At 61.8% G+C, this 14,332-nt stretch overlaps 1 protein-coding gene and 1 pseudogene across 50 annotated transcripts in view; one reads left to right on the forward strand and one right to left on the reverse strand.

Annotated features, from left to right (window-relative positions):
* Positions 1-14,332, forward strand: part of TPPP (tubulin polymerization promoting protein) — a 33,346-nt gene that overhangs the window by 11,428 nt on the left and 7,586 nt on the right. For all 50 annotated transcript variants that reach the window (XM_050795237.1, XM_050795259.1, XM_050795218.1 and 47 more), the window contains exons 2-3: positions 2,046-2,360; positions 13,974-14,127. In XM_050795237.1, coding sequence (XP_050651194.1) covers positions 2,046-2,360; positions 13,974-14,127 — 469 coding nt within the window. The remainder of the gene's footprint in view (positions 1-2,045; positions 2,361-13,973; positions 14,128-14,332) is intronic.
* Positions 11,585-13,309, reverse strand: LOC126957423 (uncharacterized; annotated as a pseudogene).

The following is a 14,332-nucleotide window of genomic DNA, read 5'->3' on the forward strand; positions in this document are numbered from 1 at the left end:
CTCAGCCTTCCAAGGCCAACCTCCAAGCTTATTAAAAACTCCTGCAAAGCACGCGCTGATGGGTGGGACGTCCTGCGTGAGCCCTGAAGGTGGCTCCGAGGGGCTTCCCTCATCCCTTTGCTCCCAGGCGGGTCCCACGGGGTGCAGGTTCTCAGATGACTCACGGAGGTGTGTGAACAAGGGTCTTTGTTCAGGCGCGTCCCCACAGGAGATAAGACCACAGAACGTGGCCCTGAGTTTGAAGCATCCCAGAAGGTTCTTTTCCTCTGACCCGCACGCCCACCACTGTTCTGGGTGCTCACAAAACCCACCATTGCTTCTGGGAATTTCCCAACCGCTCCTCCTGCCCAGCGTCCCCTGCTGCAGAGGCCCAGTGGAAACACAAGCCAGGCCTGTGAGAAGCTCCTGTTTCAGACAAAGAAATGGTGTCAGCGATAAAACGGGAGACTGTTCCTGGCTGGACACCTGACCCAGCCCTTCTACCCCCAGGATCCTGCCCCCACGCGGCCCCGCCCCCGCCGGGATCCTGCCCCACTTGGTCCTGCCCCGACTGGGTCCTGCCCCTGCGTCCTCCGCTGGGTTGGCATCTGCATTTTCGGTGCCTTCCAGGAAAGGGGTGAATGGGAGGGGCCTGAGGCCCTTAAGGTCCTCAGTGTAGGCAGCACCCCTGGATTTTTTTCCAGCTGTTTAGGGGGAATCTGTGGGATCTCAAGGTCAGCAGGGGCCACACTCAGGACCCCCAGGATGACAGAGCCACACTTTGGCCATGACTGGTGCTGAGAACTCCAGATCTGAGAGGGCTCCTTGAGTCCCAGGGTTGGGACATCCACCTGTGTCCTCGGCACCGACCCTCCCACGGGGTCTTGTGTCTGTGGGCCGAGGAGACGTTCAGCTCTCAGTGCAGTGCTGAGGGCCGACCTGGCGTCCAGGCCCCTTGGGGAAGCGGCTGTCGTGTGGAGGCCAGCACCTCACTCTGAGTCTTTCAGGGCCTGACGTGGGTCTCACCATGCGTGGTGGGGAGGCGGCCTCGGCAGCCCCGCCCTGTGGCGTAGCCCTGCGTCCCCAAACCCTCCCTGAGCGGCACCCCTCAGTCTTCTCAACCCCACGGCCCAGCCGCCTGCTCTGGGGGTGGGCGCCTTGCAAAGTCCAGAGTGCGTCCCTGCGCCCCGATGCCCGTGACCCCACCACTGCCTCAACCCTGCACACTCGCAGTCCCCTCCCCTGGCTGGGGCACCGTGGGCTCGGCAGGCCCAGGGCACCTGGGCAGAGCATCCTCAGGTGCCCCCAGGGCCACCACACACACCCCCCCAACCCAAAGCTCCATCTATGGTCAGAGGCTCTGCACTGGGGTGGGAGCCGCTGTCTCAGGACCGCTGTGGACCCTCCCGGAGGAAGGCGTCCCCTCACAGACCCTGGGGAGGGTGTGGTCCTGAGGTGTCCCCCAGAGCTGCAGAGCGGGCGTCCACAGGAGGGGCAGTGGAAAAGTGTGGCGGTGGGGAGGACCCGGGATGGGCTGTGATGCTGCCAGTCACACCCTGAGCCTGCTCGGCCTGGAGCCCCTGGCACCCAGCTCAGCTCCCACCCTAAAGCTGCTGGCTTTATCTGACTTAGGGGGTCTTTGGCCCAATGACGGCAAGTGGGCAAGGCCTTGCTTGGCTCCACTCTGCCTGGCAGCTGGACACGCGTGCCTCCAGGGCAGCTGGCTCTGAGGGTCTGAGGGGCCTCACGCCCAGCCCCGGGAGGGCCTGCCCATCTCAGCCCTCGCCACGTCGCCCCGGGAAGGCCTGCCCGTCTCAGCCCTTGCCACGTCGCCCCGGGAGGGCCTGCCCGTCTCAGCCCTTGCCACGTCGCCCCGGGAGGGCCTGCCCGTCTCAGCCCTTGCCACGTCGCCCCGGGAGGGCCTGCCCGTCTCAGCCCTTGCCACGTCGCCCCTGCCTGTCTCAGCCACGTCCTGGTGCTCGTTGGTATGGTGGGTCTCCTGGGCTGCACCCAGGTCAGCTGAGACATGGCCCGGGTGACACCTTTCTCCTCTCCTTCCTCCACAGCAACATGGCTGACAAGGCGAAGCCCGCCAAAGCTGCCAACAGGACGCCCCCCAAGTCCCCGGGGGACCCCTCGAAGGACCGGGCAGCCAAGAGGCTGTCGCTGGAGTCAGAGGGTGCCGGTGAGGGTGCAGCCGCGGCCCCCGAGCTCAGTGCCCTGGAGGAGGCCTTCCGGCGCTTTGCGGTGCACGGGGACACCAGGGCCACGGGGAGGGAGATGCATGGCAAGAACTGGTCGAAGCTGTGCAAGGACTGCCAGGTGATCGACGGTAGGAACGTGACGGTCACCGACGTGGACATCGTCTTCAGCAAGATCAAGTGAGTGCGCCAGGCTCACGGGCTGAGGGACCTGGCTCATGGGGGTCTGTGACCCTGAGCCCCCGGGTGGGTTCTGTGGGGAGTGGGCCATGGGGAGTCGAGGGGGTTGTGCTTCAAGACCCCGCCCTTCTCAGAAGCAGCCCAGACATGGGAGTCTGAATGTGCCATCTGGGCCTCCGGGAAGCAGGGGTCCGGGCATTCCAGGACCTCGCGGTTCTGAGTCCTGAGTGGCAGCCCTGGCTTCTCCTGGCCCCATGGTCGTGCGGGGTCTTGGCATGGGAGGTGGCCTATGAGGGGCTGTCTGGCCTCGGAGCAGACTCAGGGTGAATGTTGCTCTCCAGAGTCAGGGAGCTGTGGCTGGGATCACTGGGCCTCCCCAGGAGTGGGGACAGTGCCTGCCTGAAGCCTGGAGAGGCAGTTGGCTGCTGGCAGGCAGAGTTCCTGACCCTCCATGGGTTGACTCAGGGGCTGAGTCTCAGAGGTTGGATGCTTGTGTCCCCATGCATGGAGCTGGCCATTCAGGTGTCCCCCAGCCCCTCCCAAAGCCTTTGTGCTGCCCCACTTCTGCCCCGGGATTCCCACAGGTGCCGAAACAGCAAAGGGCACCAAGGATGCAGCTCTGGCCATCACTGCAAAACAGCATCATGCCGTTTGCTTTGTCTGCGTCGTGTGTGCATGTGTGCGTGTTTCTGCGTCGTGTGTGCATGTGTGGGTGTGCGTTTCTGTGTCGTGTGTGCACGTGTTTCTGCGTCCTGTGTGCACGTGTGCACGTGTTTCTGTGTCATGTGTGCACATGTGTAAGTGTTCCTGTCGTATGTTCACGTGTGCGCGCATTTCTGCGTCGTGTGTGCTCGTGCGTTTCTGCATCCTGTGTGCACGTGTGTGTTTCTGCATCGTGTGTGCACGTCTGTGTGTTTCTGTGTTGTGTGTGCACGTGTGCCCGTGTGTTACTGCGTCGTGTGTGCATGTGTGCACGTGTTTCTGTGTCGTATGTGCACGTGTGCGTGCGTTTCTGTGTCGTGTGTGCACGTGCGTTTCTGCGTCCTGTGTGCACATGTGTGTGTGTTTCTGCGTCGTGTGTGCAGGTGTGCATGTGTTTCTTTGTCGTGTGTGCACGTGTGCCCGTGCGTTACTGCGTCGTGTGTGAACGTGTGCATGCGTTTCTGCATCGTGTGTGCACGTGTGTGCATGTTTCTGCATCGTGTGTGCACATATGCACGTGCATTTCTGTGTCATGTGTGCACACACCTGTTGCTGTGTCACACGTTGCCTGTTTTCTCCTGGATGATTGCCGGGAAGCACACTGAGGCACCCTCACCCACCCCGGCACATTTCACCTCATGTCCCGACACCCCACCATGATCGCGCCTGAGAAAAGCAGTGGTTCTCCCCCAGCCCCGTGTCCAGCCCTGTCCTGTCCACCTGTGTAGAAATGGCTTTATTTTGGCGGTTTGCACCCGCGTCCACTTGCGGCCAGATTCCTACGTTGCCACAACCTCATTACTCTTTCATCTCAGAGCTCCTGCTGCCTTCCCCCTCGGCGCCTTGGCTTTGCAAGGGGCTGGGCCGTGGGTCAGATGCCCCCATGCTGAAGGCTTTGGGGCCCACCTCTGCGGTGTCAGCACCCGTCTACCAGCTCTGGATGGGCACCGTGGCCTTTGCAGCTGTGCTGTCTCTGCTGTGGTCTGTGGCGATGTCACATGTGTCTCCCGGGTCATGCATGTCCCCTGGGTCTTGGGTGTCTCCTGGGTCGTGTGTGTTCCCGGACTGTGCATGTCCTGGTGAGCTTCCTGTTGTGTACGGCACATCTGAGTGCATCTGAGGGCATTTTGAGTTTAGAAAGTTATGCCAGAAAAGCCATGAAACCGCTCAAAAGGATGCCTGAACCCGGATCTTCTCTCCAGCTGACTGCCTTGCAGGCTCCCCCAGCTCTAGGGGATGGCAGGGGCAACCAGGGCCAGCAAGTCCTGTTCGTCGTCCTGACAGCTCGCAGCCTCAGTCCTAGAGAAACTGGAGGGGAGGGTCCATCCGGGGACCCGGGTGCAAGCTGGTCTCACCCTTGACCCTGTCCAGACCCAGTGGCCCCTGCCAACCTCCTTTGTGGCTTCCCAGCCTCAGCGTCCTCATGGGCTTAGGCATCGGCCGGTGTGAGAGGAGGCTGTGGCTGGCCCCTCTGGGCAGGTAGTCACGTAGCCTTGCGCTCCCCAGCCTTGGACAGGGCCATCATTTGCCAACACCTTGGTGGTTGGAGCCCATACTAACCCAGGATCACTCATCCCTGGGGCCTCTGGAGACCAGGAAGGCACAAAGAGCCTGCCAGGGCAAGGGGACCAGAAGGGCCCGACAAGGGCTGGGGCTTGGCCTGCGAGGGTCCGTCTGACAGCCTGCACCCCCCACACTGCACCCCTGGCCACACTACACCTGCCTGTGCTGCACCCCTGGCCACACTGCACCCCTGGCCACACTACACCTGCCTGTGCTGCACCCCTGGCCATACTGCACCCCTGGCCACACTGCACCCCACACACTGCACCCCCGGCCACAGATCCTTCGTGGACTGACTCTCGGGGCCGCACCTCCAATGGTACTGTGGCTGAGGCGACTGGCACCTGACTCAGAGGTCCAGACCCCACTTGTGGGCTCTTTGGCGAGAGGCAGCTCCCACAGGCTTGCTGGGGCTCCCATATCACCCACAGGGCTTGTCGTGCCAGCTGCTGCCTGGAAGACAGACCAGCCGCCATCCCTGCTGGAAACCTGCAGCCTCCTGCAGCAGCGGGCTATGCAGTGTAGGCTTGTGTAGACACCCCCAGCCAGCTGCTGGCAGGTCCTGGTGACCAGGGCCGCTCTGGTGGGTCAACAGCCATGGGCAGGCGGCGCTGACCTGCGCTGTGCCAGGAGGTCGGGGGCCAGAGCCTCTGGCACAGACAGTGCCCTTGTCCTGAGCCCAGAACTCACTTTGCCAAGGGACGTGTCCCAGGCACACAGACCAGGAGAGGGAAACTGGGTTGGCTATATTTAGCCCATACAGCGGCAGGTGGGGTTCGCAGAGCGGCCATGGTGTCTGGAGCCTGTGTGGACATTGGCAGGGCTGGCTCCTCCCCTTGGCCGCCAGGGCCCATGTGTCCCCCAGTGCTCCTCCTCCCCCTCAGGTGTCCTTGTTTGGAGGGGACCCAGCCCCTTCGTGGATCCCAGCCCCGTGCTCCTGGGCCCTGGCAGCTGCTCCTCAGCAGGCCTGGGCATGTGGGCGCATCTGGGACGAGTCCCTGGGTGCCCTCTGTGCCGCCCAATGTGTGCTCTGGGATACACAGGAGCAGACCCAGGGCAAAGCAGTGTGGAGACGGTGCTTGTGGGTGAAGCTCCTAGAAGGGCTGGGCGGGAGGTGGGAAGAGCCTGTCCAGGGGCCATCAGCCCTGCAGGGCCAGCCCCATGCGCGCAGCCTTGGCGCACAGCCTTGGCACTGCCCGGACACACCAAGTATGGTGCCAGGTATGATTCCTTCTGCAGAAAGTGGCCTTCAAACTATGGCGCATGTGTGCGTGCACATGGCCACACGTGCACACACACGCCTGCACACACCTGCACACACATGCAGAGATCTCCCTGTGGTGGCTGGGGCTTGGCGGCTGTGGCTCATTTGGAGAATGATGGGAGCCCTGCCTGCTCGTGGGGGTGCTGGCACCCCAGAAGGCCAGAGGAGCCCCAGCTGGTCTGGGCCTGTTCCCAGAGCCAGGGCTTGAGCTGCTCAGGCACTTGGGGGCTAAAGCTTGGCCCCCTGCTCCAGCACGGCCACCTCCCCAGTGCAGAACCTGGGACCAGCCTTGGGGTGTGCCAGCCTTGGCTGGCCATGAGGGTCAAGGTCTGGGGGAGCAGACAGCTGTGGCCCGAGCCCAGGGAGGGGCTGAGGCTGAGACCCAGTCCTGGGCAGCCTGGTCGGCTGGCTGGGCACTGTGGGTGGGTGCCGTGTGGCAGATTGTCCTGTGGGCAGCAGCTCAGGTGGCCAGGACCGGGACCGTGGCCTGAGGGGAGGCTGAGGGATTCTGACCTCCCCGCCTCCCAATTCACCTGCAGCCGCAGACCCTTGTGACCCCGGGCTTCCCCCAGGACTGCCTCCGCATCTCTCCCACCCTCAAACTGTCCTTCCCTCCTGCAGCCTAGATTCCCTTCAGGGGAGGGTCCCTGTGATCCTGGCACGGGGTCCTGACCTCCCAGGTGTGCAGGAGCAAGGGGCCTAAACTCACACACTTGTCTCAGGAAGACAGAGGGGGGCAGGGCCACCAGGAGGGGCTGGCGACACTAGAGATTTTCCTTTAATCTCCAGGAAAAGCAAGGGGTGGCGGGCAGCAGGCCTGAGGGGTATTGGCTTGCTTTTGTTTTGCATTTTGGAGAGGGGGGTGCCCACTGTCACTTGTGGGAGCTTCTGCCTCCCTCAGGAGCCTGGGGACCGCGAGGAAGTGGCCTTAGGTACCGCAGAAAGCTGCTGACTCTGACAGGACTTGCAGAGAAAAAGTCCACCGATTTCTGTTTTCGGGGCAGGTTGCCATGGCTCCACCGGCGTGGCGCCAGCTCGGGGTATCTGCGAGCCTTTGTTTAGTCCTCGTTGCCATGGCAGCGCTTGTTTGTTTTGATGTTACTATGTGTTAAATCTTAAACAAATTTCTTGCAGCCGTATGCCAGGTTTTTGTTGAAGACTACCGTTAACCCAGACAATGACTCCCTCCTGCAAAGAGCACGCACTGGCAGCTTCAAAATATTAATTAATGGGCCGGGCGCGGTGGCTCAAGCCTGTAATCCCAGCACTTTGGGAGGCGAGATGGGCGGATCACGAGGTCAGGAGTTCGAGACCATCCTGGCTAACACGGTGAAACCCCGTCTCTACTAAAAAATACAAAAAACTAGCCGGGCGAGGTGGTGGGCGCCTGTAGTCCCGGCTACTCGGGAGGCTGAGGCAGGAGAATGGCGTAAAAACCCGGGAGGCGGAGCTTGCAGTGAGCTGAGATCCGGCCACTGCACTCCACCCTGGGCGACATAGCGAGACTCCGTCTCAAAAAAAAAAAAAAAAAAAAAAATTAATTAATGGAGGCATGAGGTGCACAAGCAGGATCGGACCACAAGCGGTGGGAGTGGGGCCCAGTAGGGCCATGGACAGTGAATCTTCTGGCACCTCCTCGAGCCTGGGGAGGGGCCCATGCCATGGGTGCCTCGGGACCCCTGGGGTCAGGCTCAGCCGCTGCCTCCCCACCTGCACCAAACACCACCAGCCTCTGGACAAGGGTCTGCCAGCCTTGCTCACTGGGCCCCCTGTGGGTCCAGCTAGCCCAGGTGGGGGCACCCATCTGATGAGGCAGAGGAAGGAGGGCTGGGCTGGGGTCTCAGCTCGCTGGGAGCCCCAGCCTCCCCCAGGGCCCACGCTTGTGTGCTGGGTGTGGTGTGTTTTCCCAAGTAAATGCACTGATATTTCCTGCAGACACCTAGGCGGAGACTGGGTGGTGGCTTGGCTTGGGGGACTGATACCTGGACGCAGGTTAGGAGGAAACCAGGGCCAGTGGGGGCCTGAGAACAGCAGGGTCAGGCTCCCTGGGGTCTGTGGTCGCCCCGAATGGGGAGGACTGCTGAGCCTGGTACACCCCCCAGGCCAGCCAGCACTGGGGTCTATGGTCACCCCGAGCATGGAGAGCTGGCAGGACACTTTGTCCTAAAGTCTGCAGACTGTTCCCAGTACGGAAGCCGATCCAGCCACCTCCCAGGAGCAAGACCCAGGTTTGGAGAGAATCCAGGTCACTGCGTGTTTGGAGGGCAGCCACCACAGGGCAGGTGAGGTCCTCAGAGCGCTGTGTGTGATGTCCTCCTGTCTGTCCATCTCAGAAAAGCAGTTGTCAGTTCCCCTGGAAGGGCCAGGAGCCTCAGGGCAGCATTGCTCCCCTCCCCCTCCCCCGTGGTACCCAGCCGCGGGGAAGGGTGGGCTGCATTCCCCACACCCAACCCTGTCCCTCCATTACTGTGGGTGCCACCCTGTCCCGGGCTGGTGCTTGGCAGCTCTGGAGCCCTCTGGCCAGTTCTGTCTTTGGGGAGCCTCTAGTGGCCACCCCTGGAAGTGCAGGATGACAGTGGCTTCTGCAGAGTGGAGCCCCTGGCAGGGGTGTCCCTTGACCGTGGGTGCGTCTGTGACTGAGGGTTCATGAGCTCGTGGCACTGTGGCCTCGCAGTCAAGGCCTGTGGCTCCTGTGACGTGCAGGTGCAGTACCGGCAATCCCCAGTGCACTGCGTGGTGACAAGCACCCATCTCTTCTGCTCTCCCCAGCGCACTGTGTGGTGCTCGGCCAGTGGTGGGTGTGGCTTTGGCTGTCCACTTTGCCCCATGAGCCTGGCCAGGCAGCACAGGTCATGTGAGAGGGTGGCTTCCAAACAGCCAGAAACTGACCTCAGGTGCATAGACCCAAGCCCTGCCAGGGCGGAGACTAGGGCAGATGGAGGCAGCCCAGCCCCTGAGGGCCCCTAGAGAAGGTCGGGCCCCTCACATCTGCCCGGGGTCCCTCTGGGCCCCAAGTCCACGTCCCACCAAGGGCCACCTCTTCCTGGTGACATCCACAGGGCGGTGACCACACATGCTCCACCCCCACCCCTTCCCAGGAAAACAAAAAGGCTGGCGGCAACGCAAAATTAGGAGGAATCTTAGGGTGTCCCACTCAGAGGGAAACAGTGGGCGGATCACAGGCGGCCCCTCAGGTAGGGTGGGACCTTCAGTAGCCAGACCTCCAGAGCTCAGGCACCCCACCGACCCGCTGTGTGGGGGCTTCATGGTGGTCCTGCCTGGGGTTAGAGCTGGTGCAGCAATGGGAGGGCCCTGGCTCTCAGCCCACCCCAGGGCCTGAGCTGCCGTGGCCCAGTGGACATTGTCATCCATCGGCTAAGCTGAGTGGGGTGCAGGAAGGGCTCCGGTTTCCAGAGATGAGGGGGGAAGCCCTCCCAAGTGGCCAGACATCACCTCACCTGCCCCCAGGTGCTCAGTTACTGGTGGAGTCACCTGCCAGGGGAGAATGGTCAGGGCCTAGAGGGCTTGCCACCAACCACGGCCGGCCCCAGGAAACTTTGCTCTAGGTCCTCTGTATCCTGCTGGGGCTTGGGGGAGGCAGGGGGCCCCCAGGCTGGGTCCTGCAGGACCAGGACCACTGGACCCTCCTGGAGCAGTGAGAACTCGGAGCTGACGTGCACGATGGCGATGCCAGACAGGGCTCCCCTAAGGCCATGTCCCTACCAGGCAGGAGCCTCCCCAAAAGCCCCCACTGCCCCCGCGGGACCCACCAGCTAGGGGTTCCTTCCCAGCCTCCTCAGGTCTCAGGAGCTAATGGAAGATCCCAGAGGTTGGTGCCCTAGGAGAGCCGCAGCCCCTCACTCTTGGACTCGCCTAAGTACAGGGAGAGGCTGTTTCCCCTGAGATTCCCCTCCACAGCCCCCAGCTTCCCACCTGTGGCAGCCTCTGGACAGGGCACTCCAGCCACAGCAGCTGCAGGCCGAGAGAGCCCAGGGGAGCTGGTAGCTTTCTCTGGAACCCGAGCAGCAAGCTGTCACCCCACCCGCTGGCCCCTGCGCCTCAGAGAGGTCACCCTGGGAGGGCATTCCTGATTCACAAGGGTGCTGGATGCATAGTCCCGAGCCAGGAGTGCCTGTGATGTCCGCCCCGGAGGAACAGGCCTCGGTCCTCAGAGGGCTGTCCTGACTTGAGCCCAGCTCCCGGAGGCCCCAGGCCGGGTCCCAGTGTCCCCTGAGAGACCGAGCCAGGCTAAGAGGCCAGGGGACTCAGAGCCTGGGAAGTAAGTCCAGGCCCCACAGGGCATCGTGTGTGAGCAGTGGCAGCGCCCGGCTGGGTCGGCTTCCGGGCAGGGCGCGGGGCTGGGGAGCACACGGGCAACGAAGATGCCGAGCTCTGCACTCGGAGGCTCCTCCAGCACCCTGGTATCTGGAGAACAGGCCCACTCTGTGTCGGGAGAGCCAGGCGACCAGACTAAGTGTCTCTGGGGAAGACGCAGGCACCACTGTTCTAGAACTCTTAGGACTGCCCCAGGCAGGGGCACCCGGGTTTCCTGGGGAGAGCTCCCCACCAGCATGGAGCAGAGACCCAGGCGCCCTTTCCCCAAGACACTCGGGGCACAGGCAAAGCAGGTGTCCGGATCTGAATGTCGCCTCTGATGGGGGAGCCCCCTCAGCCATCCCCCTCCCCGCGGAGTGACTCATGCTGGTGGTGCCTGGCTCCGAGGCAGTCAGAAAGGGCTGCGTGCCCCAGCACTGGTCACCAAGCTGGCAGTCAGGCCTGGCATCCGCATGTCAGCTTGGGCAGGGTGTGAATAGAAGAGAGAGCGCCTTTGATGGTCCGGGACTGACAGAGAGGCCCCAAGGGCCCTAGAGAGTCAACACCCCCCACAGGGCCCAATGGGCACTGTCAGTTCCAGGCACTGCTGAGCTGCCTGGGGTGGCCTGGCTCCTCCAGCACCACAGGGAATGGTGCGGGTGTCCAGGCTGAGCGCGTCAAGGGGCTAAACCTGCCCCCAACACTGTGCACCCCCAAGCCATGGAGTGGCTCACGGCCTCTCCGGCTCACCGGGCTCACCAGCGCCCCCTGGGGGATGCCGCTGAACAGCAGCACCCTGTAACATGCGGTTCTGGAATGTGCCCTGCCTGGCTGTCCTCAGCAGTCCAGGCCCCGCCCTGGGGCTCTGTCTCCCCATAGCCCCTCCTGCCACAGCGTGAGGCCTCCGCTCACCTCCCTGGGACCCCATGAGGCGTGGGGGTCTGAGCTGTGGGACCCCGAGCGCTTGGTGTGTTTCTGAGTGGGATTTCTTCTCCTCTGGCACAGTGTGGTTCCTGATGGTGTCTGTTGTGTCTTCAGGACACGCCTGAAAAGTGTGTGGGAACCCTCAGGTGCTGTTTAAACACAGCATCCGCCTTGGGGTTTGGGAACCACCCAGCGGCACCTGCATGTCTGGCTCCAAGCCTGGCCGCTTGGCACCCACCGCGTGGGGTGCCTATCCTGGGCTTGTTCTCAGGGGTGGGGTGCCGTCCACGTGCGCACGCATCACAGCACTGCGGTCTAGCCACTGCAGGGCATTGGATTGTCTGGGGTTTGATGACGAGCAGAACAGCGGTAAACATTTGCATTTATGTGTGAGCCTCCGTTTTCATTTCTCTTGAGCAAGGACCCAAGTAAACATTTGCATTTATGTGTGAGCCTCCGTTTTCATTTCTCTTGAGCAAGGACCCAGGAACGTGACTGCTGGGCCTTCTTTGGCTGTGACAGAAGCTGTCCACAGTGGCTCTGCCATGCTGCTCCGCCGGCTGTGGATGAGGACGCCCCCACCCGGCGGCCTGCTCAGCTCGAGGTGCTGGCAGTTTGTTTATTTGATTGATTGTGCTCCCTGGAGGGTGCGCAGGGTCTCGCTGTGGTTTCCCTCCGCACTTCCCTGAGGGCGCCAACGGCCGCCGCGTCTCCAACGCGGCCGCCTCTCCGTGTGCTTGTCTGTCCCCGCTTCCCTGATGGCGCCATCGCGGCCGCCTCTCCGTGTGCTTGTCTGTCCGCACTTCCCTGAGGGCGCCATGGCGGCCGCCTCTCCATGTGTCTGTCGGCATTTCCCTGAGGACGCCATGGCGGCCGCCTCTCCGTGTGCTTGTCTGTCGGCACTTGCCTGAGGGCGCCATCGCGGCGGCCTCTCCCTGTACTTGTCGGCACTTCCCTGGGGGCGCCCACGCGGCCGCCTCTCCGTGTGCTTGTCTGTCGGCACGTCCCTGATGGCGCCAAGGCGGCTGCCTCTGCGTGTGTTTGTGGGCACTTCCCTGAGGGCGCGGACGCGGCCGCCTCTCCGTGTGTTTGCCCGCACTTCCCTGAGGGCGCCATGGCGGCCGCCTCTCCGTGTGTTTGTCAGCACTTCCCTGAGGGCGCCATGGCAGCCGCCTCTCCGTGTGCTTGCCTGCATGCACGTGTTTTCTCTGAATATTGCTGCTTCAAATATTCTGCCCGTCTTTTCACATGGAATTTTTTTTCTCACTGCTGAGTTTTAAGGTTCCTTTGTGTATCTGAGAGACAAGTCCTTTCTCAGGCATGTCTCCTACTCTGTGGCTTGTCTTCTCATTGTCTTAAGGGTATCTTCTGAGAGCACTGTTTCGAACGTTTTGATGAAGTCCAGTTCATCCATTTTTTCCACTATAGGCCATGTTTTGTTGCCATTTCTAAGAAATCTTCACCTAACCTCAGGTCACAGAGGTCTTCTTTTGGTGTTCTTCTAGAAGTTTGTTTTAGTTTCATAATTAGGACTGGCCTCTATTTTGAGTTAGTTTTGTATATAGTGTGCAGTATAGACCAAAGTGCATTTTAATTTGCACAGGGATCACCAGTTGCTCCAGCTCCACTTGTGGAAGAGGCAGTCCTTTCTCTCTGGCTTGCCTCTGCACCTGTGGACATCCGCGGATGGCATGCGTGTGGCTGAGCCGGACTCCCCGGGCTGCGGGGCTGGCAGTGTGCCCATGCCCACGTCACTGCCACTTTGCAGTGAAGCCTGGATGAGCTTTGGAGTTGGGTAGTCAGTCCTCTGATTTTTCTCATTTCTTGAAATCGTTTTGGCTATTCTAGGCCCTCTGTTCATTGACTTCTGGAAAGGCTTGCTGGGGTTTTATGGGTCATTTGTCTCCTGAATCTTGGTCACTGTGGTGGATTCTGCAGCTGGGAGTGCCCTTGGAATGCTTGACCTGCTGGGTGCAGCCCTTCTCGCGCTGTTCCAGAGGCTTCCCTGGTGAAATGCAGGTGGCTTTTGCAGAACTGAGCCTCATCCACAGGATCTCTTGTTTTAAACAATGAAAAACCCTACTTTGGGTTAGTTGTGGTAGATCTGATCAGAGGAGAAAAATGTTTTCTAATTAGAATTATTATATAAGAGACCAAGCATCAGTTTAGAACCCTCTGAAATTGCCTGAATGGCCTGTGGTGGGAGGATGTTGTAAGGTGTGGAGTGTGTTTAGATGCAGCTGTGTTGTGTGACCAGGAGCTGCTCACCACACCTCCCGCATCTGGCTCTGCATCTCTGAGGCCAGGGCAGCGCAGGGGCACAGCGGGCCGCCTGGCGGGTTTTGGAGCCAGGGGGTCTGAAGTGTGGGCCTGTGCCCATGCTACCAAGTGTCGGGGGGGGGGCGGCGTCCCCTCCTGACCATGTTCCTGTGTGGGGGACACCTCCACCTGGGACCCCAATACACACAGGCAGAGCGGAGGCCCCAGCAGGTCCTAGGACCTCCAACTCCTGGCGCAGCTGGGCGGGGCTGTGGTGGCCCCCGGAAGAGGAGGTGGGCTCTGCTCCCTAATGGCCTCCCCCACCGCCCCAGCAGAGTGCAGACCCACAGGCACCCAGTGTCAGAGCAGCCTGCAGGGCCGTGTGAGCATCCAGCTTTATAGAGGACCTGCTTCCGCCAAGCTTTCTTCCAAGACAATTTGGATTTGCAGCGCTACCAGGGCGGCCGCCTGCGGGTGAAGCCTATGAGTTGCTGGGCAATGGCCGCCCAGCTCTGCTCGGACCCACGCCGGCGCGGGCAGCCCTGGGCCGGCCTGCGCCCAGCCCTAAGTTGCCTGTGCCCCTGCAGAGGGAAGTCTTGCCGGACCATCACCTTTGAGCAGTTCCAGGAGGCACTGGAGGAGCTCGCCAAGAAGCGATTCAAAGACAAGAGCAGCGAGGAGGCGGTTCGCGAGGTGCACAGGCTCATTGAGGGCAAGGCGCCCATTATCTCAGGGGTGACGGTGAGTAGGGCGGGGATGGAAGGCGGGGCCTGGAGGGGGGCTGGGGGCGGGGCCTGGCAGGTGGGTGGTGCCTGGAGAGGTGTGGTCAGGAGGGACATGGATTGGGGCGTGGCCTGGAGGGTGGGGCCTGGGGAGGCGTGGTCAGGAGGGGTATGGATGGGGGCTTGGCCTGGGTTGGGTTCTGGGAGGCGTGGTCAGGAGGGCA

This window comes from Macaca thibetana, chromosome 6, assembly GCF_024542745.1.
Source record: "Macaca thibetana thibetana isolate TM-01 chromosome 6, ASM2454274v1, whole genome shotgun sequence".
Classification (NCBI taxonomy): Eukaryota; Metazoa; Chordata; class Mammalia; order Primates; family Cercopithecidae; genus Macaca; species Macaca thibetana.